The 26,321-nt window shown below is 46.2% G+C and overlaps 1 protein-coding gene across 1 annotated transcript; it reads left to right on the top strand.

Moving 5' to 3' along the window:
• Positions 1-241: 241 nt before the first annotated feature.
• On the top strand, positions 242-26,012 carry LOC123994626 (neural Wiskott-Aldrich syndrome protein-like). The gene is given in 13 exon segments (XM_046297458.1): positions 242-870; positions 7,547-7,681; positions 7,923-8,009; positions 8,202-8,298; positions 11,243-11,272; positions 17,364-17,559; positions 21,293-21,335; positions 22,561-22,714; positions 23,711-23,817; positions 23,820-23,859; positions 23,862-24,223; positions 24,672-24,777; positions 24,922-26,012. Coding segments are annotated over 13 exon segments (1,524 nt in total). The 5' UTR covers positions 242-765; the 3' UTR covers positions 24,984-26,012.
• Positions 26,013-26,321: the final 309 nt, after the last annotated feature.

Below are 26,321 nucleotides of genomic sequence, written 5' to 3'. Positions count from 1 at the left end.
GACATTACCATTTGCCAAGGTTTAAAAAAAATGCGTTGTTTAGGAGTGCAAGGTTCAAATAGAGTTATCGCACAGGCGCCTTCCCATAGTATTCGTTCCCTAACGGATATATGTAAATTAATGCTGAAACGCGCCAATAGGATCTCACTAGTTCGTGCTTGCCTCTCCCCACCTCCTTGCTCGTTCTGTGCTTAATTTGTTCCCGTTTCTTTGTTCCATCTTGGGTTAGTTATAAGAATCTTTGGTATAAGCACAGGCGGACTGGATCGTACCGTTCTCTCAAAAAGTATTTTAATTGCGCTTCTTTTGACGAATTTGCATTCATTTTTAATATAAAGATTGTATATGTGTATGTGATGCATGTTGTGTAACAACCGTTTAATGCTCTCAAGATGATCTAGTCCTGCATTTCAAAAAGTGCACACTCCCCCCCGTTAGGTGTTTGGTTTATTCCCACAGACTGCCATGTTGGATTGAGCCACAAATCTGCTGCTGTTCGCGCTGGAGTTCCGATGAAACTTTAGTATCTACCTCCTTTAGGACGTTGCAGTAATGTTCTCATAATTTGGATTGAAGGAGGACCTTGCGTTGTGTTTGGAACCAACGGGGATGTTCGCGTACTAAAGCGGTTTCTATCGGGTTGTGGTCAGACGTGCATGGATGTGAGGGTCCGGTTGCAGGCCACGGCAGATCAATGACTATTTGTTTGAGTTTCATACAACGACGAATCGGAATCATAACACACCTTTTGGTTGATTGTCAGTAATGAGTGGCCATCTGCCGCAACGGCGGCCCGCTAACAATGGATCCATACTGCTAACCCCACAAGAGAACGACTGTCTCTTCAATTACCTCGGCAGAAAATGCACGGTAAGTTTTAGCAGTCATACTTTCTTTACTAATTGCTCATGGATGATGTTTACCCGTTTCAGGGTGAATTGAAAACCTGTGTAATTGATGCCTCGATATATTTGATAAAACAATCGAAAGGGAAACGACTCTCGCCACTGGCACTGACGGTCCTTCCATTGGCTTGGGCTAGACCGGTTGAACAGGGTTAAGGAAAAGGGAATGTTGATATCCCAGGACACAGTGCCATTTGGGCGGTAGAAAGTTTGTCAAGCCCGGAGGCCTCTGGTGTTTCCTGACACACCTGCATAGCATGGAAACACCCAAACGAGGTAAACCACTGTTAACAAGAATGTGCTCCTCGGTTTTGTGGATCTGGTAAACCCATCAACCCGGCTACGATTATTATTCGTACCAGCGTTGCATAATGCCTTGGCAGATTTCGGAAGCCGCCTGTGTGTTAGGAACAATCTGTCTGGCATGCTACAACACTTGCCATTCATTGTTCTGCTGTCCACACGATACTTTCTCATAGGCAATCACACGACTCAATTCAGTTGACTGCTCTCCTCGGGTTTTTGAGATGCAGCAATCAGTGAAGAATGTGTCCAATGTAGCGTTACATTGTATCACTGGCAAATTATCTCTGCTGGGCAAGGCGGTATTTAATGTGACGGCTTGAAATGTATATTATATAACGCGTTTTGTTATCAATTGACACTCAGAGAAAATTATTTCAATAGAAGCAATGTGTCCTCTTGAAATATGATCTGCATTGATTGCACTCTTTAACCATTGGGTATTTTAAATTGGTGTAATGTACAATAGAATTGTAACCTACACTTATGTCAACAAAACAGTACAGTATCTATTCGCTGTTTTTTTTTTTAGATCAAGTTGACACACTGGGGTGTATGTCAATAAACTACCTGGCTGGCCTTGGGTGGTTAACTAATTGTCATCAGATGACAATTCAGAGAGAATGCACCCACCCCTTATTTCACTCTCCATACAGGTATGAGCTTCCTGTAAACACCAGGTTGGTTGATACAATTGGACGCCATTTAATGTTGTTCATCGGGCATGTGGCTTAATCAGATTTCCTCGTGGATATAGGTCAGGATGTGTTGCGTAATGTTTGAAACTAAGTATGGCTTCTTGGCAGGTTTCTGCCCCGTGTGAAGACGGATACTGCTCGCACAGGTTCCCTACGGTGGTTGAGCCAACAGTTTCTCGAGAGTAGACGTTCTCTGTCTCGGTAGTAACTTTCCCATGCCACATTACCACACCATTTACTTCCCCATATTATCTGGCTTTGAGTCATGTTACTGTTGCCATGTTCACAAAGTAGGCTAAGGTGGTGTGGAGGAAGTAGTCTTAACTTACTTCCTACTGCTCACGTGGTGGGCCAGAAGAGAGTCCCGCCTCCTACCTGTCAGTCAGTCACACCTGTCCCACGTGTCTCTGCACATGTGTCGTACACCTGCATACACAGCCAATGATGTCATTCCACAGACATCCAGGCCATGTCACTCACCATGTGACACAGCCCAGGCAGTTGCGTGAGGAACATTCCTGCCTCACTCTCCTCTTGAAAAAAAAAAATGTTGTTAAAATCCGGGAGAGGTGAGTGATTGCTTGTTATGTAGTGGTCTCACGTAGCTAGAGAAGAAAATGCAGGAACTCGTCATTGCTGCTGCAGTCTTTACTCTTCCTCCACAGAGAACTGAACACCGAACAGCCCCTGGCTTCTGTGTTTAACCTTTGGTTTATTCCATTCGTTAAAGGCAAGTAGTGTTATGCTAGCTGAGCCCGAAGCTAATGTCTAATACCTAAGTTGCCTTTTGAGACGTAGCTGTTATATGCTACTCGGAATCAGAGCTGTCAGTGGATTTCAGCTCAGTGTCTCTCTCTCTCTCTCTTCTCTTTCAGTCATTCATACATACAAACAGTGAGCCGCGAACTCTGAAACGCAGGGCCCTGCCAGATGATGAATCACACATGTTAGAGGTCCAACCTGTGTTGCTGTGGCTTTACTGACATTCAACTCATTGATATTCCTACTGCTTCACTTTTTACTATCAGCACCAGGCTAGAGTTGGAAGCTACCCAATTCGTGTGTGTATGTGTGAGACTGCCTGAGCAGCAGTCCTCTCCAGCAGGAAGTGCGGTAGTCAACCTCCTTCAGTGTTTTGTGCAGGAGTGGCAAAAACTTGCCTTTTGATCTTTACCACATACTCTCCTTCCCAACCTCTTCCCTGTTCCCACTGTTTCCCCACTTCTGCCTCCCCTTACCAGCCCTACTCTGGGCCACTGCCTCCCCTTACCAGCCCTACTCTGGGCCACTGCCTCCCCTTACCAGCCCTACTCTGGGCCACTGCCTCCCCTTACCAGCCCTACTCTGGGCCACTGCCTCCCCTTACCAGCCCTACTCTGGGCCACTGCCTCCCCTTACCAGCCCTACTCTGGGCCACTGCCTCCCCTTACCAGCCCTACTCTGGGCCACTGCCTCCCCTTACCAGCCCTACTCTGGGCCACTGCCTCCCCTTACCAGCCCTACTCTGGTCCACTGCCTCCCCTTACCAGCCCTACTCTGGGCCACTGCCTCCCCTTACCAGCCCTACTCTGGGCCTCTGCCTCCCCTTACCAGCCCTACTCTGGGCCTCTGCCTCCCCTTACCAGCCCTACTCTGGGCCTCTGCCTCCCCTTACCAGCCCTACTCTGGGCCACTGCCTCCCCTTACCAGCCCTACTCTGGGCCACTGCCTCCCCTTACCAGCCCTACTCTGGGCCACTGCCTACCAGCCCTACTCTGGGCCACTGCCTTACCAGCCCTACTCTGGGCCACTGCCTCCCCTTACCAGCCCTACTCTGGGCCACTGCCTCCCCTTACCAGCCCTACTCTGGGCCACTGCCTCCCCTTACCAGCCCTACTCTGGGCCACTGCCTCCCCTTATCAGTGTCTGCATGTCCTACTACTCTCCAGTCTCTACTCCTTCCCAACTCCACTCTGACTTCCCCCCTCTCTTTCTGTCCTTCCATGCCATTCCTACCCTATCCCACTTTTTAGGATAAATGGGAAATACTGTCAGGACATGGATGGGTGAATGATGCACAGTTGCCGTGCATTCAACATCCTGTTTGTTTCCCCCTGTGAGCCCTCTATAGTCCCACTGGCTGTAGTGTGTAGTAGCACCAGCAGCCTGGAGAGTGGTGCCATGGCGAGCTTTGATGATGTCACTGGGACTGGGTGCCTCCTGTGGCCAGCGGGGCTTGTTCTGGCTGCCGCTGGTGATCAGAGCTGGAGAGGCTGATGGATGATACAGCTCAGTTCTATGTGACCTCACCGCGGTAGCACAGCCCACTAGATGAGCACAGACAGATATTGCTTTCTTTGAAATGTAGGCTGTCCCCAGACCCTGCACAGCCCATCTGTGTGGAGTTAGCTACTAGGTTTTCTAGTAAACTTGGTTTACCACTTTATGCTCTGGCCTGCCTTTCATCTGCAGGGCAATGGGCCTGAACCCCACTGCGACGAGGCTAGTAAACTCGGGGAAGAACCTGGGCCCCGTTTCCCAAAAGCATTTTAAGGCTAAGTTCGCTGTTAGAACTTTCGTAGGCGCATCGGTAAATCTCTGTGAAGTTTCCCGAAACCGTTGTTACTAAAGTTGCACTTGAAAGCGCTCGTTATTTACCGACGGCCTAAGACCACTCGTAAAACAACTAAGTGTCGTTAGCTGCTTTTTTCACCCTTCTTCGTCACTTTATTCATAGAAGATCTCTGCTAAACATAGAATCAAGATATTTATCTGTTTGATTGTGATCAATGATAAATTCAGAACAAAGTTTGACTGCAAACCTTTGCATTTGTTACAAACAAGTGAAGGATAAAAAGCTTTTAAATGAAACCGGAGATGATTGCATTAAAATATACTTTTGGTCATGTAATGTATGTGAACACCTGGTCATTGAACATCTCATTCCTAAATCTTGAGTGTTAATATGGAGTTGGTCCTACCTTTGCTTCTATAACAGCCTCCACTCTTCTGGGAAGGCTTTTCACTAGATGTTGGAACATTTCCGCTGGAACTTGCTTTCATTCAGCCACGAGCCTTATTGAGGTCAGGCACTGATGCTGGGTGATTAGGCATGGCTCGCAGTTGGCGTTCTAATTCATCCCAAAGGTGTTCAATGGGGTTGAGGTCAGGGCTCTGTGCAGGCCAGTCAAGTTCTTCAACACCGATCTCAACAAACCATTTTTGTATGGACCTTGCTTTGTGCACGAGGGCATTGTCATCCTGAAACAGGAAAAGGCCTTCCCCAAACTGTTGCCACAAAGGTGCAAGCACAGAATCATCTAGAATTTTACTGTATGCTGAAGCATTAAGATTTCCCTTCACTGGAACTAAGGGGCTTAGTCCAAACCATGAAAAACAGCCCCAGGCCATTATTGCTCCTCCACTTAACTTTACAGTTGGCACTGGCATCCGCCAAACCCAGATTTGTTTCCACTGATCCAATGGTGGCGAGCTTTGCAACACTCCACCCGACGCTTGGCATTGCGCATGTTGATCTTAAGCTTGTGTACGGCTGCTCGGCCACGGAAACCCGCTTCATAAAATTCCCGCCGAATAGTTATTGTGATGACGTTTCTTCCAGAGGTAGTTTGGAACTCTGTAGTGTGTTGCAACCAATGACAGACTATTTTTATGTGCCTCAGCACCCGGTGGTCCCGTTCTGTAAACTTGTGTGGCCTACCATTTCGCGGCTGAGCCCTTGTTGCTCCTAGACGTTTCCACTTCACAATAACAGCACTTACAGTTGAACAGGGCAGAAATTTGACAAACTGACTTGTTGAAAAGGTGGCATCCTATGATGGCGCCACATTGAAAGTCACTGAGCTCTTCAGTAAGGCCAGTCTACTGACATTGCCTATGGAGATTGCATGGCTGTGTGCTCGTTCTTATTTTATACACCTGTCAGCAATGGGTGTGCCTGAATGGCCGACTCCACTAATTTGAAGGGGTGTCTGCATACCTTTGTGTGTGTAAATAGACATGTACATATATATTTGTCACATGCTTAGTAAACAACAGGAATAGAGCTCAGCACAGGCAAAGTCCTAGAGGAAAACCTGTAACCAGTCTGCTTTCCACCAGAAACTGGGAGATTAATTCACTTTTGAGTAGGACAATCGCTAATTCACAGGGCCAAATTTACAATGGAGTTGCCTACCAAGAAGACAACAAATGTTCCTGAGTGGCCAAGTTAGTTTTGACTTAAATCTTCTTGAAAATCTATAACATGACCTCAAAAATGTTTGTCTAGCAATGATCATCAATCAATTTGACAGAGCTTGAAGAATTTTGAAAATAATAATGGGCAAATGTTGCACAATCCAGGTGTGGAAAGCTCTTAGAGATTTACCCAGAAAGACACACAGCTGGAATTGATGCCAAAGGTGCTTCTACAAAATATTGACTCAGGGGTGTTTGTACTTGCATTTGAAGTCGGAAGTCTACATACACCTTAGCCAAATACGTTTAAACTCAGTTTTTCACTGACATTTTCATCCTAGTTAAAATTCCCCGTCTTAGATCAGTTAAGATCACCACTTTATTTTAAGAATGTGAAATGTCAGAAGGATTTATTTCGGCTTCTATTTCTTTCATCACATGCCCAGTTGGTCAGAGGTTTACATACACTCAATTAGTATTTGGTAGTATTGCCTTTAACTTGGGTCAAACTTTTCGGGTAGCCTTCCACAAGCTTCCCACAATAAGTTGGGAGAATTTTGGCCCATTCCTCCTGACAGAGCTGGTGTAACCGAGTCAAGTTTGTCAGGCCTCCTTGCTCCCACACGCTTTTTCTGTTCTGCCAACACATTTTCTATAGGATTGAGGTCAGGGCTTTGCGATGGCCACTCTAATACCTTGACTTTGTTGTCCTTAAGTAATTTTGCCACAACTTTGGAAGAATGCTCTGGGTTATTGTCCATTTGGAAGACCCTGCGTGAGGAGACTACCTAGATGTCAGTAAGCCATACAGAGGACAGTACTGGTACACGTATACACACACGAGGACTTTATTCCTGCTGAGAAATGAACAACGCTGCTGTAGTCTAAACTCTGCCAGTGCTGTCACACCTCTGTAGTAGTGTTTCTGCGCATACATTATTTTGCTGACCTTGATTTAAAGGTCGACTTGGTGAGATGAGTTTACCCTGAGCAGATCCGCGGACTTTGAGATGAGCACGATGCAAACATTTTGCGCAGTCAGAGTATCTGCGCAGGTGCGCTTCACACAGTTTCAGCATGACCGCTACGGGACCAAAACAGCGGAGATGTTTAGCCACGCGCTTCCACGCTCTTAGTTGTTGTAGAAATCGGCCTGATATTGTGTTTTACTTGGGTCCTTGAGTGTACCTTTTTTGTTTTTTTTTACTTGAAAGTTGATTCCATCAAGGTCGAATATCTGTTTTTTTTTTAAGTAAAAAAAAGTCACTGTAAACAGACGGTCTGTGGGTCTCGGTTAAATCCCTATTCCATCCATTTTACATTTTAGTCATTCAGCAGATGCTCTCATCCAGAGCGACTTAGTTAGTGCCTTCATTCCTTCTATTGGGGGTACTCTACTCTCATCACATCATTCATCAACCCCTTGTGCCCCTCTCTGTCACTCTCTCTGTCACTCTGCAGTCGCTGTGTTCTGCGGTGGTGCAGGTATATGCAGCAGACAGGAACTCAGCCTGGACCAAGAGGTGCTGTGGTGTGGCCTGTCTGGTCAAAGACAACCCGGCACGATCCTACTTCATCAGGGTGTTTGACATCAAGGTGGGTTTAGTTCACACACAAAACACAAACCAACTCGGACACGGCAGCACCTTTACTATGTCCTTTACTATAGAGATGAGAGAGACACACACACACACACACACTAAATCTGTTGAAGTGCCTTCGAGCAAGGCACTTAATTCTAATTTGCTCCGAGTGTCCCACACTACTATGGCTGACCCTGTAAAACACATTCCACTGCACCTATGTGACAATAAAACCTCTCGCTCTCTCTCTACAGGAGGGTAAAACCGTGTTTGAGCAGGAGCTCTACAACAGCTTCTCAATCACCGTTTCCAAATCTTACTTCTTCACGTTCGCAGGAGATGTGAGTTACACCTTTCTCTATGTACTTGATATATCTTGCTGCAGCCAAGTCCTTTCACATGACATGGCCATTTGTTTATGGCAAAAACCTCTGTGTGTTGTTTTTTTCAAGCCTGCAGTGTTCATTCGTTCTTATGACATTCTACTTCATGCGTTTGTGGGCGTGCGTATTTGTGTGTGGGTGTGTGTGTAGTCATGCCAGATGGGACTGAACTTCGCAAGCGAGGAGGAGGCCAAGCATTTCCGGGTCGCCGTGGGAGACCTGCTGGGGAGACGACAGAGAAAATCTGGTGACTACCGACGCCATCTTTTGATTCTACTGACCCCAGACCTCTATTAAAACCATCTCCTCCCCTCTGACCTCAGCCCGGTCTGCTAATGATTGGACAGGTCCTCTCCATTTTGAGATATATGGATCTCACCTTCTTTATCTGCCATCTCCTTTACTTACTAATTGTTCAATTGACAGCTCTCTCTTCCTTTCTCGCTCTGGCTCTCTTCCTTTCTCGCTCTGGCTCTCTTCCTTTCTCGCTCTGGCTCTCTTCCTTTCTCGCTCTGGCTCTCTTCCTTTCTCGCTCTGGCTCTCTTCCTTTCTCGCTCTGGCTCTCTTCCTTTCTCGCTCTGGCTCTCTTCCTTTCTCGCTCTGGCTCTCTTCCTTTCTCGCTCTGGCTCTCTTCCTTTCTCGCTCTGGCTCTCTTCCTTTCTCGCTCTGGCTCTCTTCCTTTCTCGCTCTGGCTCTCTTCCTTTCTCGCTCTGGCTCTCTTCCTTTCTCGCTCTGGCTCTCTTCCTTTCTCGCTCTGGCTCTCTTCCTTTCTCGCTCTGGCTCTCTTCCTTTCTCGCTCTGGCTCTCTTGCTTTCTCGCTCTGGCTCTCTTGCTTTCTCGCTCTGGCTCTCTTGCTTTCTCGCTCTGGCTCTCTTGCTTTCTCGCTCTGGCTCTCTTGCTTTCTCGCTCTGGCTCTCTTGCTTTCTCGCTCTGGCTCTCTTGCTTTCTCGCTCTGGCTCTCTTGCTTTCTCGCTCTGGCTCTCTTGCTTTCTCGCTCTGGCTCTCTTGCTTTCTCGCTCTGGCTCTCTTGCTTTCTCGCTCTGGCTCTCTTGCTTTCTCGCTCTGGCTCTCTTGCTTTCTCGCTCTGGCTCTCTTGCTTTCTCGCTCTGGCTCTCTTGCTTTCTCGCTCTGGCTCTCTTGCTTTCTCGCTCTGGCTCTCTTGCTTTCTCGCTCTGGCTCTCTTGCTTTCTCGCTCTGGCTCTCTTGCTTTCTCGCTCTGGCTCTCTTGCTTTCTCGCTCTGGCCCACCGTTACCTCCGGTAGAAGGGGAACGGATCTAGAATCAGCTTTACCCTCTCTGAAATCCAAACTAGAGGTCAACCGATTATGACTTTTCAATGCCGATATCGATTATTGGAGCACCAAAAAATAGCCGATACCGATTAATCGGCCGACTATTTATATATATATATATATATATATATATATATATATATATATATATATATATATATATATATATAGACAATTACAACAATATTGAATGAACACTTTTGTTTTAACTTAATATAATACATAAATGAAATCAATTTTGAATGAATACTTTTGTTTTAACTTAATATAATACATAAATGAAATCAATTTTGAATGAATACTTTTGTTTTAACTTAATATAATACATAAATGAAATCAATTTAGTCTCAAATAAATGAAACATGTTCAGTTTGTTTTAAATATTCCAAAAACCGTGTTTGAGAAGAAAGTGAAAGTGCAATAATTGCCATGTAAAAAAGCTAATGTTCAAGTTCCTTGCTCAGAACATGAGAACATATGAAAGCTGGTGGTTCCTTTTTAAAATGAGTCTTCAATATTCCCAGATAAGAAGTTTTAGGTTGTAGTTATTATAGGACTATTTCTCTCTACACCATTTGTATTTCATATACCTTTGACTATTGGATGTTCTTATAGGCACTATAGTATTGCAGCATAATCCCGGGAGTTTATGGGGTTGAAGTCATAAACAGCGCTGTGCTTCAAGCATTGCAAAGAGCTGCTGGCAAACGCAGGAAAGTGCTGTTGGAATGAATGCTTACGAGCCTGCTGCTGACTGAGCGGTGGTAGGCAGACTGCTCTATCAAATATCAAATCATAGACTTAATTATAATATAATAACCACACAGAAATACGAGCCTTGGGTCATTAATATGGTCTAATCCGGAAACTATCATTTTGAAAACAAAATGTTTATTCTTTCAGTGAAATATGCAACCGTTACGTATTTTATCAAACGTGTGGCAACCTTAAGTCTAAATATTCCTATTACATTGCACAACCTTCAATGTTATGTCATAATTATGTAACATTTTGGCAAATGAGTTTGCAACGAGCCAGGCGGCCCAAACGGTTGATTTATATTGATTTTAAGAAAGGCATTGGTGTTTATGGTTCGGTACATTTGTGCAACGAGTGTGCTTTTGTTAAAGCATCACCTGTTTGGCGAAGTAGGCTGTGATTCGATGATAAATTAACAGGCACCGCATTGATTATTTGCAACGCAGGACAAGCTAGTTAAACTAGTAATATCATCAACCATGTCTAGTTAACTAGTGATTATGTGAAGATTGATAAAAAAAAAAATTATACGATAAGTTTAATGCTAGCTAGCAACTTACCTTTGCTCCTTACTGCATTTGCGTAACAGGTGGTCAGCCTGCCACGCAGTCTCCTCGTGGAGTGCAACGTAATCGGCCATAATAGGCATCCAAAAATGCCAATTACCGATTGTTATGAAAACAACTTGAAATCGGCCCTAATTAATCGGCCATCCTTAACATAAACCTGTGCCTGATCAGCTAAGACCAGGGGCAACAGTGTTCCTGAAGATAAGCTTGCTATAATAACAAGGTCAGGACTGTTTGCCCTCTGTCTCAAACCAGCAATAGTCTATGCAGTCTCTGTATGGATGATGGTCCTCGACTCTTTTAGATCTGAGCTCCGTTTTATCAGTCTGCCTGTGATCGTTCTGGTAAATTACTAACTCGTACACCTGCGCTTGACGATTAATCCGCACACACACAAACACCCCTGCTGCTTATAAACTAACTCTGTCCGAACCCTCCCCTTGTTGCAGACGAGTTCCTCTTTGACCCGTGCACTTCAGTCACCTGTAACTCCATGCCAATCCCTCACCTCTCCCTTTCACTAACACACAGCACTATACAGGGGTTTAATTCTATACATTTTGTTTTACAGAAAAGAGACGTGACCCTCCAGGTCAAAATGGTAGGTCCTTCATGAAATTCACTCGGGTCTTTTTATTTATTTATATTATATTTTTTAAATCAGAAATTGATGTAGACACTACTATTTTAAACAACCCAGAAATTATTTGACTCAAAATATTCCTCCACAAACACAATCGTCACTCCCTGACTTCCCCACATGGCTTTGATTGAATGGTTCCAGTGTAAAGCCATTGGATAATCCCCTGGTAGCAGGGTCTTAGAGTGAACACCTCTCTCAAGCCCCTGGCTAACAGATGACCTTTCCCCATTCTTAATCTTAACCAAAAGGGGCATGGAAGTACTGTATATCTGACTGTAGCATCAGTGGTGAGAGGCCATTTCTAAGTACATAGATCCACTATACAGGACATGCTTTAGGTATTCTGCACACACACACTCTCCAGAAAGCCAGTTCCACAGGGACGTTGAGCAGATCCCTCCCCTCAATCTGAAAATACCAAACCTGTAACAACACTCATTCTCCAAACCAGGCCATATGAATAATCAGCCTACATTCACAGTAGATCACTTAGCTATATATATATATAAATATAACCTTGTCGCGTATAAGCGGCATCTCATGCTCAAATCCCCTCTCATCAGCACCCAGGCAGGCTGGGGGTGATACGGTTCATGTCACTTGGTACCAGAGCTTTCCCCAAACTATAGCAGTCAAAAGCTCTTTTTTTTTTAGAGATGCTCTCTGAATTGGTCATGTAGATTTGCTGTTGTGGAACAGTACAGTGGCACACTTTCATAGCACTCCTTGGCATCGCTTGGCAACAGTGCATACTATTGGACTTCAGCTAGTTTGCTCTGCCTGGCTCCCCATAGTATTGAACTGGTCTGACTGGGTGGACAGACTGTGTCAACCCCTGCTCTGCTTAATCAGGCTAAGAGGATTTAATTCAGCTGCTAATGTTAGTTACTGCACAGCGCTCACACTACCCCAGTCCCCTAACACTCATAGCAATGGCTTTGTGGAACGGAAGGAGTTGTGGTGTAGGGGTAGAGGAAACTGGGGAGGTCAGAATTGGTGACATTTTCTCTTCATCATAGCGGTGACCTGTAAACAGATTGCTGAGGGTTGATGTTTCTGCATGGCGCGGCCTAGACCTATCCTGTCCCCTGGGGGTTGATGTTTTTGCATGGCGCGGCCTAGACCTATCCTGTCCCCTGCGGGTTGATGTTTTTGCATGGCGCGGCCTAGACCTATCCTGTCCCCTGGGGGTTGATGTTTTTGCATGGCGCGGCCTAGACCTATCCTGTCCCCTGGGGGTTGATGTTTTTGCATGGCGCGGCCTAGACCTATCCTGTCCCCTGCGGGTTGATGTTTTTGCATGGCGCGGCCTAGACCTATCCTGTCCCCTGGGGGTTGATGTTTTTGCATGGCGCGGCCTAGACCTATCCTGTCCCCCTGGGGGTTGATGTTTTTGCATGGCGCGGCCTAGACCTATCCTGTCCCCTGGGGGTTGATGTTTTTGCATGGCGCGGCCTAGACCTATCCTGTCCCCTGGGGGTTGATGTTTTTGCATGGCGCGGCCTAGACCTATCCTGTCCCCTGAGGGTTGATGTTTTTGCATGGCGCGGCCTAGACCTATCCTGTCCCCTGAGGGTTGATGTTTTTGCATGGCGCGGCCTAGACCTATCCTGTCCCCTGAGGGTTGATGTTTCTGCATGGCGCGGCCTAGACCCATCCTGTCCCCTGAGGGTTGATGTTTCTGCATGGCGCGGCCTAGACCTATCCTGTCCCCTGAGGGTTGATGTTTCTGCATGGCGCGGCCTAGACCTATCCTGTCCCCTGAGGGTTGATGTTTCTGCATGGCGCGGCCTAGACCTATCCTGTCCCCTGGGGGTTGATGTTTCTGCATGGCGCGGCCTAGACCTATCCTGTCCCCTGGGGGTTGATGTTTTTGCATGGCGCGGCCTAGACCTATCCTGTCCCCTGAGGGTTGATGTTTCTGCATGGCGCGGCCTAGGCCTATCCTGTCCCCTGAGGGTTGATTAAATCAAATGTTATTGGTCACATGCACATGGCTAGCAGATGTTAATGCGAGTGTAGCGAAATGCTTGTGCTTCTGGTTCCAACAGTGCAGTAATATCAAACCAGTAATCTAACAATTCCCCAACTGCTGCCTAATACACACAAATCTAAAAGGGGTGAATGAGAATATGTACATATAAATATATGGATGAGCGACGGCTGAGCGACGTAGGCAAGGTGCAATAGATGGTATATAAAACACTATATACACTGCCGTTCAACAGTTTGCGTTCACTGTCCCTGTTCTTTTGAAAGATAAGCAAATGTTTTGTCCATTTAAAATGACATCAAATTGATCAGAAATACAGTGAAGACATTTAATAATGCTGTAAATTACTATTGTAGGTGAAAACGGTTGATTTAAAAAATAATAATAATAATAATGGAATATCTACATAGGCGTACAGAGGCCCATTATCAGCAACCATCACTCCTGTGTTCCAATGGCATGTTGTGTTAGCTAATCCAAGTTTCTCATTTTAAAATGCTAATTGATCACTAGAAAACCCCTTTGCAATTGTTAGAACAGCTGAAAACTTATGTTGATTAAAGAAGCAATAAAATTGGCCTTTAGACTAATTGAGTATCTGAGATTTGTACAGGGTAAAATCCTTCCTCCTTCAAGATCGCTATCACTCCATTTTACAATGTCATGCCATACCCTGTGGACGGCGCGTTCCTCTTACAACAGGACAATGACCCAAAGCACAGCTCCAAACAATGCAAGAATTATTTAGGGAAGAAGCAGTCAGCTGATATTCTGTTTATAATGGTGGCCAGCACTGTCACCAGATCTCAACCCTATTGAGCTGTTGTGGAAGCAGCTTGACCGTATGGTACGTAAGAAGTGCCCATCAAGCCAATCCAACTTGCGGGAGGTGCTTCAGGTAGCATGGGGTGAAATCTCTTCAGAGTACCTCAACAAATTGACAACTAGAATGCCAAAGGAATGCACGGCATTAATTTGCTGCAAATGGAGGATTCTTTGACCAAAGCAAAGTTTGAAGAACACAATTATTTCAATTAAAAATCATTATTTATAACCTTGTCAACATCTTGACTATATTTCCTATTCATTTTGCAACTCATCTCATGTATGTTTTCATGGAAAACAAAGACCTTTCTAAGTGACCCCAAACTTTTGAATGGTAGGGTACATATGATATTAATAAGTAATGTAAGATATGTAAAACATTATTAAAGTGGCATTGTTCAAAGTGACTAGTGATCCATTTGTTAAAGTGGCCAGTGATTGGGTCTCCACATGTCGGCAGCAGCATCTCTGAGTTAGTGATGGCTGTTTAGCAGTGTGATGGCCTTGGGGGTGCCACACTCCGTGCCCTCACCTCCTCCCTGCAGGCCCACTACTGTTGTCGTCTGCAAACTTGATTGAGTGGGAGGCATCATGACGCCTCCAGCTTGATGATGAGCTTGGAGGGAACTATGGTGTTGAATGCTGAGCTGTCATCAATGAACAGCATTCTTCTTCCTCCTCTTGTCCAGATGGGAATGTGCAGTGAGATGGCGATTGCATCACCGGGAAGGTGGAGGTGATATGATCCTTGACTAGTCTCTCAAAGCACTTCATGATGACAAGAAGTGAGTTCTACGGTGCGGTAGTCATTTAGTTCATCTTTGCCGTCTTGGGTACAGGAACAATGATAGCCATCTTGAAGCATGTGGGGACAGCAGACTGAGATAGGGAGCGATTGAATATGTCCGTAAACACACCAGAATAACTACACTGTTTATATTCAGCCATATTCCCAGACCTCTTTCCATGGTTAAATTGGGTGGTTTGCGCTTTCAGTTTTGTACGAATGCCGCCATGCATCCACGGTTTCTGGTTAGGGAAGGTTTTCATAGTCGGTGGGTACAGCCTCTCCAATGCACTTCCTTTAAAAATTAACTCACCGAGTCAGCGTATAGGATGTTATTCTCTGAGGCTGCCCGGAACATATCCCAGTCATCAAAACAATCTTGAAGCGTGGATTCCGATTGGTCAGACCAGCATTGACTGGTTCTAGTCACTGGTACATCCTGTTTGAGTTTCCGCCTATAAGACGGTAGGATCAAGATGGCTTTGTGGTCGGATATGCAGAAGTGGGGCGGGATTTGTATGCATCGCGGAAGTTAGAGTAGCAGTGGTCAAGTTTATTAATCCCGCGCATAGTGCCCAAGCCAGACTGGCATGGCTTGGGCTTTGCCCACACAGACGACATTCCGGTCTGGCTGGCATTGGTAATGACAGGTGAGAATGACCCTGTGGATAGGAAGAGGGCACAGCCAGATCCACATTGGGCAGATGGATGTGGTACCGTGTTTGTTTGTGTATGACTCACTAGTGTGTGCGGAATTAACTGTATTCACCCGGAAGGTTCCAGTTTTCGTTGCCTTGAATGCCCTCTCTCGTTCACCTCTCCCGCTCCTTTATCGCTCTCGCGCTCTCCCTTTTTCTCACACCATCTCTCCTCCTTTCTCCATGCCGTCTCTTGAGTCCTGTCTCCCAGCCAGCCAGCCAGCCTCTCTCTCTGATGTAGATGCATCATGTTTAAGAGAACCTCAGGGATTATGGTGGATTAGCAGTGGGCATTAATGGTTATGTAAAATCCAGCATCATCGTGATTTGCTGGGATTAGAGGTGGGCTGGAGTTGGGGGTGTGGTTTGGCCCACTGGTGGAGAAAGGCAGAAGGGAAGGGATGAGAGAGTAAGGGAAAGAGTCAGGCTCAGATATGGGACCTGGCAGTGCTCCCTGTTGTGAAGGGGAGGAGAGAGTACTCAGTTTGGGGGCGGGGCCAGCTGTTGCTGTGGCATTTGCCCAAACTCTAGGCACCTCACTTAGCCGGAGGGTCTTAGTCTGCCTGGCTCTGCCTGCTGTCTGTCTGGTCCGTACCCTGCGCAGTCTCCTCTCTTGATCTCTCTGGTTGCTCTTCCACCTGGTTCTCTTAATCTGAAAATCCTGGAGTTGGTTGCCTAATTCTGTGGCTCGCACACCCTGTGTTCCTCTTGGGATGTCTCTCTGATTCTGAGGACCAAAAGATCTCTGGATCAGTGGATCTCTAAGCTATAGCCCAGGACTGGGCACCGCGTAGTCTTGCCCCCCCCCCCCTCATGCTGCCGCCATCACTCTGTGATGATGTTCTGTACCACCTTCCTGTCCTCTCCCTCTGAGGACCTATCTGAGGGGGGAGGAGGAGGGATCCATCCAGGAGGGTGTCTCTCCACCCTCCACTGCCTGATCCTTCCCCAGGAGGAACTATATGCGCCCCCCTCTGACCCTACCAACCGCCTCTCGCTGCGCCACGGGGACCAGGCCTGCGGCGTTGTGGGTGAAATGCTTCTGGACGTCAACACGGCAGCTGCCGGAGGGTGTAAGGGGGACAGAGGTGGGAGGAAGGGGGACGGAACTCCCTGTGACTGTAGTCCCTCAGTCTCGCCCTCGGTCAGAAAGAGCCCCCGTGGGGACTCCAGCCACAGAGGTAGGTGGCTGATGAGTCAGGACACTCATGTCCATAGAATTCAGTTTGGTTTGACCACTATGTGGGTGTCACAGGACGTGTGAGCCGCAAGCAGTGGCAATATTATTCCGTGTGAGGTTTCCACACGCATCTCATCCAGTCAGTGTGGTAGTCGTTTTTCTTGTCTGCTGTGCATTGGTTAGCAGACACATCTCTCTGACTGACTGTCCTAAGCCTAATGGGAGGCATTCGAGAGAAGATGGTTGTACACGTTGTACACGAGGAGTGCTTAGTGAGAATGTAATGTGATCCCAGCAGCAGATTGTGTGTTGTGACGCTGGCTGAACTCTCCAGGTGTTAAAAGCCAACGCACTGTGTCAGCCTGTGTGCCCTCTCATCGAACTAATTGGAGGACACGTCAACGATGGAAGTAGACCTCATTAATGAAATGTCAAAAGTCTCTATTGTAATCCAGTATGTTAAACTACCTAGATCTGAGACTCTGGTCTCCCCCAGACCAAGACTCTCTGGGCCTGTTGCATTGTGGGTACTGTAGTTCTGACTCTCTTCTCCTCCCCCCCCCCAGGCCCGGCCCTGCCCATGGCCACGGTGGACATCAAGAACCCAGAGATCAACACTGTGTCACGGTTCCACGGACACACCTCTCAGACTAACATGGTGAGCAGCAGCTTCAACAACAACAACAAGAAGGAGAAGAAGGTGAAGGGAAAGAAGGGCAAGAAGCTGACTAAGGCAGACATCGGAACTCCCAGCAACTTCCAGTGAGTTTTCCCATTCCATTTCTTTCTCATTTATTACTCTATTCTGATTGACAATAAATGTCACATGCTGCTGTGCAAATGGACTAGACAACAGGTGGAAATTATAGGCAATTAGCAAGACGCCCCCAATAAAGGAGTTGTTCTACAGGTGGGGACCACAGACCACTTCTCAGTTCCTATGCTTCCTGGCTGATGTTTTGGTCACTTTTGAAAGCTGGCGGTGCTTTCACTCTAGTGGTAGCACGAGACTGAGTCTACAACCCACACAAGTGGCTCAGGTAGTGCAGCTCATCCAGGATGGAACATCAATGCGAGCTGTGGCAAGAAGGTTTGCTGTGTCTGTCAGCGTAGTGTCCAGAGCATGGAGGTGCTACCAGGAGACAGGCCAATACATCAGGAGACGTGGAGGATTCCGTAGGAGGGCAACAACCCAGCAGCAGGACCGCTACCTCTGCCTTTGTGCAAGGAGGAGCAGGAGGAGCACTGCCAGAGCCCTGCAAAATGACCTCCAGCAGGCCACAAATGTACATGCGTCTCCTCAAAAGGTCAGAAATAGACTCCATGAGGGTGGTATGAGGGCCTGACGTCCACAGGTGGGGGTTGTGCTTACAGCCCAACACCGTGCAGGACGTTTGGCATTTGCCAGAGAACACCACGATTGGCAAATTTGCCACTGGTGCCCTGTGCTCTTCAGATGAAAGCAGGTTCACACTGAGCACGTGACAGAGTCTGGAGACGCCGTGGAGAACGTTCTGCTGCCTGCAACATCCTCCAGCATGACCGTTTTGGCGGTGGGTCAATCAAGGTGTGGGGTGGCATTTCTTTTGGGGGCCTCACAGCCCTCCATGTGCTCGCCAGAAGTATCCTGACTGCCATTAGGTACCAAGATGAGATCCTCAGACCCCTTGTGAGACCATATGCTGGTGCGGTTGGCCCTGGGTTCCTCCTAATGCAAGACAATGCTAGACCTCATGTGGCTGGAGTGTGTCAGGAGTTCCTGCAAGAGGAAAGCATTGATGCTATGGATTGGCCCGCCTATTCTCCAGACCTGAATCCAATTGAGCACATCTGGGACATCATGTCTCGCTCCATCCACCAACGCCACGTTGCACCAGACTGTCCAGGAGTTGGCAGATGCTTGAGTCCAGGTCTGGGAGGAGATCCCTCAGGAGACCATCCGCCACCTCATCAGCAGTATGCCCAGGCGTTGTAGGGAGGTCATACAGGCACGTGGAGGCCACACCCACTACTGAGCCTCAGTTTGACTTGTTTTAACCTCTTGCTCCTACCTGACTCGCAGGCGTCCCATCTAGACATCTGGAAATGCAAATGCGCTATGCTAAATGCTAATAGTACTAGTTAAAACTCAAACGTTCATTAAAATACACATGCAGGGTATTGAATTAAAGCTACACTTGTTGTGAATCCAAGCAACAAGTCAGATTTTTTAAATGCTTTTCGGCGAAAGCATGAGAAGATATTATCTGATAGCATGTAACACCCCAAAAGACCCGCAGGGGACGTAAACAAAATAATTGGCATAACCGGCGCTACACAAACCGCACAAATAAAATATAAAACATTCATTACCTTTGACCATCTTCTTTGTTGGCACTCCTAGATGTCCCATAATCACTATTGGGTCTTTTTTTCGATTAAATCGGTCCATATATAGCCTAGATATCGATCTATGAAGACTGTGTGATAAATGAAGATAAAAAATAGCGTCTTATAACGTAACGTAATTTTTTTATTTTTTATTAAAAAAGTCGACTATAAACTTTCACAAAACACTTCGAAATACTTTTGTAATGCAAATTTAGGTATTAGTAAACGTTAATAAGCGATCAAATTGATCACGGGGCGATGTATATTCTATAGGGGTACGTCTGGAAATAATGTCCGGGTAAATCTCAACTAAAATATCCGGTCCGAGACCTGAAGAAATGGGCTGTCTCTTCTTCGTTTGACCAATAAACAAAGCCTAGGCAGATGACAAGACTGTTGACATCGTGTGGAAGCTGTATGAATTGCAATCTCGGCTCCAGGTAATTTGCTTTCCCATAGACAATACATGCAAGTGGCGCATTGATATATTTTCCAATTTTCAGTAATCAGATTTTCCTGCGCTTTTTGATGAAACTCACGTTCTGTTATCGTCACAGCCGTGATTTAACCAGTTTTATAAACGTCTGAGTGTTTTCTATCCACACATACTAATCATATGTGTATACTATATTCCTGGCATGAGTAGCAGGGCGCTGAAATGTTGCGCGATTTTTAACAGAATGTTCGAAAAAGTAGAGGGACGACTTAAGAGGTTAAGGACATTACATCAAAGTTGGATCAGCCTGTAGTGTGGTTTTCCACTTTAATTTTGAGTGTGACTCCAAATCCAGACTTCCATTGGTTGATATATTTGATTTCCATTGATAATTTTTGTGATTTTTGTTGTCAGAACATTCAACTATGTGAAGAGAGAAGTATTTAATAAGAATATTTCATTCATTCAGATCTAGGATGTTTTAGTGTTCCCTTAATTTTTTTGAGCAGTGTATATACATACACACAGTACCAGTCAAAAGTTCTGACACCTACTCATTCAAGGGGTTTTCTTTAGACTCTTTTCCACATTGTAGAATAATAGTGAAGACATCAACTATGAAATAACACATGGAATCATCTAGTAACCAAATCAAAATATATTTTAGATTGTGCAAAGTATCCAACCTTTGCCTTGATGGCAGCGTTGCACACACTTCCGACAGTCTTGAAGGAGTTCCCACATATGCTGAGCACTTGTTGGCTGCTTTTCCTTCACTCTGCAGTCCAACTCATCCAAAACAATCTCTATTTGGTTGCGTGATAGTGGAGGCCAGATCATCTGATCTCAAATATTAAATCTCAGCCATCATACCGCTCCAGAAGGAGACGCGTTCTGTCTCCAAGAGATGAACGTACTTGGGTGTGTAAATGGCAAATCAATCCCAGAACAACCGCAAAGGACCCTGTGAAGATGCTGGAGGAAACGGGTGCAAAAGTATCTATATCCACAGTAAAACGAATCCTACATCGGCATAACCTGAAAGGCCGCTCGGCAAGGAAGAGGCCACTGCTCCAAAACCGCCATAAAAAGGCCTGACTACGGTTGGCAACTGCACATGGGGACAAAGATCATAGTTTTTGGAGAAATGTCCTCTGGTCTGATAACTGTTTGGCCAAAATGACCATTGTTATGTTTGGAGGGAAAACGGGGAAGCTCTCAAGCCGAATAACACCATCCCAACCGTGAAGCATGGGGGTGGCAGCATCATGTTGTGGGTGGTGATATATATTTTTGATGTTTTTATGAATATCACTAGCAACAGAATAAACACATTTTTTAATTACTAGTATCTTTCTATCCAACTTTATTTCTCAACTCCTAGTGTTGAGCTAATTACAGTCTCTGGAGTGTTTGCCATAGCCTATTCGCAGGTGCTTTTTCAAAGCCTGACAGTGTGGCGGGTGCAGTGTCCAAGGCAAGACATACATTTTTGCCAACACATGATTCGCCCTTGTTTAAACAGCTGCTCTTAGCGAAAATGTGCTTGGAGTTACCTTTCTAGCTTGGCTACTTTTAGAGTTTACACTTCCTCTGTGTGTGAGTTTAGGGTGTGTATAGTAGGTAGCCTATGTGATCATCCCCGCAGGCTCTGTACTCCTCTCTGTCTGATCATGTGTTTCCTTCCAGGCACGTTGGGCACGTCGGCTGGGACCCTAACACAGGCTTCGATGTGAGTATGACTGACTGACCGACTGGGCTCTGACTGAGGAGATATTGTTGTCTACACTGTAGCATCTGACTAGTAGAATCATCCCCTACTTCTAATGGTATGGGAAGATCCTATGTGACCTGTGATCTGCCTCTTCTCACCCGGTGGTCTCGCTAGCCTCTGTCATATAACGTATGGGACATTTTAAAAGTTTTAATGTCGCATGCACAAGTACAGTGAAATGCCTGTCTTGCAAACTCAAACCAGTAGGCCTGGACAGTGGGATGGTTTCTCCGAGGATGTGTATTACTGGAAGGGGGTGGGGGTTTATCCCCCTTACGAGTTCTCAGGCTCAGAACTAGTTTATTTCTGATTTAGTGTTCATCAGACATGGTTCTCCTCAGAACTAAATATGAAATATTATGTTGTCTCTCCTCTCAGCCCCCTGCAGAAGTCACTGCCAGCCCAGGGTTACACAAGGAGATTTCACATTCTAAACCTGTTTCTGCATCGTCCATTCAGTTGCTTCCAAAAAAGGATGATAAGTAATTGCGTGGTGTTCTACACGCACATCGAACAGACTGGGAACCTGATGATTTGTTGACATTTCTAAAATAAGATTTCAATTATTTTTTTTTGCGTTTCAGAGCTTTAATACTTTCAAGAACTTAAGTAGAGAGAGAGAGATGAGCGAGTTTAAGAGAAAGAGCTGTCGGGTGTTTTAACAGGAACAGGAAAGAATACCCCTTACAGCAGTAATTCATTACATCAAAGAACACAACCTGAGTTACATAAACTAAACCAACTAAGCTGTTGTTTTGTGTCTCTGCCCAGAGATCAAGAGTAGTGGTTTAAAGTAGACGTGATATAAACCTGTGTAATCTAGTTCTGTGTGAATATAATCCCACAGCCTTCAATCCACTCTCCCGGCTGGGCTGTGCCAACCTGGCACAGTTCCCCTCAGCCACCAGGTGGCGATGCAGGAGCTGTTTACAACAGGGGTGCCAACATCTGAGCAGTTTACCTGAACATGAGACCGCCAGCTCTGACATGTTTCTAACTGAGTAGTGTTTTATCGTTCTAACTCATTGAGGTTCAAACTAAGTGAAGTTGTAACCAATTGAAGTGCGGAGTGATGTTCTAACTGATAGTGGTTCTAACCCGGCATTGGTTCTATTCCTGTTGGTTTCTTTTCCAGTATTTCAGTGTTCTCTTCCAGAACCCAGTGTTCTCTTCTCTCCTCCAGTTGAACAACCTAGACCCGGAGCTGAAGAACCTGTTTGACATGTGTGGCATCTCTGAGGCCCAGCTGAAGGACAAGGAGACCTCCAAGGTCATCTATGACTTCATCGAGAAGAAGGGAGGCGTGGAGGCAGTCAAGATCGAGCTCCGCAGACAAGGTGTGTGTGTGTGTGTGAGTCGGGGGGAGGGGGAGAACTAAGGGCTTTAGGTTCTGTGTTTGTAGCCTAAACTGTGATAGAGTCCATGTAGATTGTTTAGTGCTCTAATGTTCATCGTGTGTTCCTCAGGTCCTCCACCTCCGAGGTGGTGTGGTAGGTTGGTTTATCTCTGCATGGTGCTGCTGTGGCATTAACCTGACTGGGAGCTGTCTGATAGACTAACTCTGCCCTCTGTAGGACAAAAGAGTAGTTCCATCTCTGTCCCAAAGTCTAACATGGGGTTTCCCCAAACTGGGTCCTGTGTGCACGTTCTGTTGCCCTATAAACTATGATTATTTGAATCAGCTGTGTAGTGCTAGGGCAGACGCCCAAAAATGTGCTCCCAGGAAGGGGGCCCAGGACCGAGTTTGGGAATCCCTGGTCTAACACAGGGGTGCACAACTCAGGCCCCCAAGTTCCTCAGGACTGATGCCCTTGAAAACCAGGGTCTCTGTCCAGTGTCTTGAGTAGGAATGGTGATCTAGGCTCTGTTTTCTCTTCTAGATCATAATGAATAAGATTCTATGGAAAGAGCCTAGATCAGCACTCTTAATCGCAGACGCTTTGTGGAGAAGGACCCGTAGCTGTGCAACCCTGGGCTGGATCTAACATGTCCACCTTGACAGAATAAACCAGGAGTCAGTTTGCAGTGTGCTGAAGAGACGTTTGCCTTTTGACTTTAGAATATCATGTTAGTCAATGCTAAGCTACCACAGAACTTTTGTTTAGAGTTTCTGGGTTAGTTGAGAAGAATAACATGAAGCATAGCTGTCCCTAGTGACTACAGTCATTACTGCATGCTGTCATACCAGCAATTGAGCTGTATTTATTGCTGCCTTTCCTCCTGAGGTTCTTCTGGAATTGAAAGCATGTTGTGAAGTGTACAGTAGGCTCAGAATGTGTATATATGCAATAGTCGATTCCACGCAAAAATCATTTATCTTCTCTCTGGTCCAGCCCCCCCACCCCCTCCTTCCAGAGGTGGACCACCACCCCCTCCCCCACACCAGACTTCCGGCCCCCCGCCCCCACCCATCAGGGGAAGGGGCGCACCTCCACCCCCTCCCCCTCCAGAGCGCCCACCTCAGCCCCACCACCACCTCCCCCTCCAGAACAGGCATGGGAGCTCCACCCCCACCCCCAACCAGAGGCCCTCTGCCCCCTCCTCCCCAGCCTTCCCATGCCTCCCTGGCTCCCCATGCCCCACCTCCTCCCCCGCCTCCCTCCTCCGCCCCAGCAGGTATGGGTTCCGGAGCACCCCCTCCTCCTCCCCCGCCTCCCGGCCCTCCTCCCCCACCCATGCTGCTGGAAGCTGATGGAGGTGGTGCTGGTAAGCCCTCAGCCCTGTTGAGCCAGATCAGGGAGGGGGCTCCGCTGAAGAAGGTGGAGCAGAAGGAGAGGCCCGTTTCCACCAGCACCGGCCGAGACGGTCTCCTCGAACAGATACGACAGGGCAAGCAGCTAAAGGCTGTGAGTGGACATTACCTTATACACTACACTCTAACCCCTATGCCCATGTTCCCTATACTCTAGCTCCTAACTCAACCACTAAAAGCCAATTTATGATTGCTCCGGCATTGCGATCAAGATGCTGAGTACTGAGGGTATGATGCGATTTCAGAGCTTAATCGAGCTCTGTACCGCATCGCCGTGCGCCTCCCAAATTTCGTAACAATGTGGAGGGCTCCGTATTGCGCTGTATAGCTCCGCATTGACATGATTGGTTGACGGTAGGTGGGGGCGGGAAGTCCTCTATAAACACAAACTCACTTCCTTGACATCTTCCTTCACAACAGCTCTGCGAAGCGCAGGAAGTACGAATGGCCTGACTTCTACACTTCCCCTACCCTAGTGATACTAGATGCACATTCCCCTATACTGGAGCGTGTTGACTGGTGTGTATTCCTGCGTGTTCCAGGTGACTGACGAACCAGTGTCAGGAGGACCCGCCAGTCCTTCAGCCGGCATCGTAGGAGCTCTGATGGAGGTGATGCAGAAGAGGAGCAAAGCCATCCACTCCTCAGGTACACACACACACACACACACACACACACACACACACACACACACACACACACACACACACACACACACACACACATACCAGATAAGAGGATGCTGTTATATTCATACCAATGTATTTTCTATGTTCGTGTGTCTCTCCCTAGATGATGACGACGATGATGATGAGGAAGAGGACTTTGAGGATGATGATGAGTGGGATGACTAGTGACCCCCCCCTCCCCCATATTATGACAACACTACATTGTTCCTAAATTGTTTTTCTAAATCTTATTCAAATGATAATGTAAATGTTTTATCAATTTGCTGTATATTTTTGTTGCCTTCATGCTTTTTTAAATTTCGATTCTGTGCAATACCTCATTTAATCTGTAAAGGTTTGTCATGTTCTCTTTCTGTAAAGTTCTTCTCTCCTGCATTAACATTTTTTTTGTTTATGTCAAGTTTCTCTTGATCTGTAGAGTTCAGTCAGTGACTGGAGGGAGAACAAATGAACAAACTGACAGGGCCCTAAATGTTAAGAGTTGTTAAAAATCGAGAACACTATTTTCATACCCTTCTCTTACTTCATTTTTACTTATTCAAAAATCCTAGTTTAGCACTCTGTTGGAATATTTAGTCCCAATCTACTCAGAGTTTGTATTTTTGCACGAATTGAAAGGAGAGGCTCAGTAGGTGAATACGGAGCAGTATCATGGCTGTATCTGCAACGTTATGCTTCAAAGGCTACCGATATCACTTCAATTATCCAATACTGCCAACCCGTACACTACACACACACTCACAGCTGTCTTGCTCTGCGTTTCGGCTTGTTTCATCAGTTCCAGTATATAGTTACAGTATACTCTACAAACATTTTTTTTACTGTAGCAATCGGCCGACTGCAGTTCTTTGTTTGAATCAGGTCGGTGCGGATGCGAAGCTTGAGGATGAATTAGTTTTGGTAACTTAATATGACATCTGAACTGTTTCACTAACAAACTGTCCTTCAGGACAAGTGAACTACACTAACGCTCATCTACCATTGACATTAACCTAGTCTCTACACAGAGGGATACTGCTTTCTCATTGGGGAAGGGAACTAAACGCTGTTTTTTACAGTATCGCTCTGTCTGTTTTCACGGTTAGTGAAACTCTGTTCAGTAACCAGGATATATGGACCTCAAACCTTCAGAAATTAGGTTGGAAGAATAATGGGCTATTAAATTGTACACTCAAATAAATGTTAATATTTACAGTGACGCTCTCCTGTTTTCTGTGGGATGGATGTGAGTATGATGATAAATATGACCAGCCTTTGTACAGTAGGATACGTACCGTACAATAAGTGTTTGTTTGGGCCCAGGGTTGTTTCAGGGAGAGCAACTCCTGAGTGTTTACTTGTTTTGATGTTTGAGCACGTTAAAGGCGTGGATGTGTGCGTGCATGTGCACTAAGCCCTCTGGCAACCCTTCCATCAGTAGTGAGTGATGACCAGAGCTCTCATCACCAGCAGTTTGGCATGATTGAGCAGACAACAGCTGAGACATATTCACATGGGGTCTTT

Source organism: Oncorhynchus gorbuscha, linkage group LG14, assembly GCF_021184085.1.
Source record: "Oncorhynchus gorbuscha isolate QuinsamMale2020 ecotype Even-year linkage group LG14, OgorEven_v1.0, whole genome shotgun sequence".
In the NCBI taxonomy this organism is placed as follows: Eukaryota; Metazoa; Chordata; class Actinopteri; order Salmoniformes; family Salmonidae; genus Oncorhynchus; species Oncorhynchus gorbuscha.
Note: the sequence above shows the minus strand (reverse complement) of the source record. Positions and strands in the feature narration are given on the sequence as shown.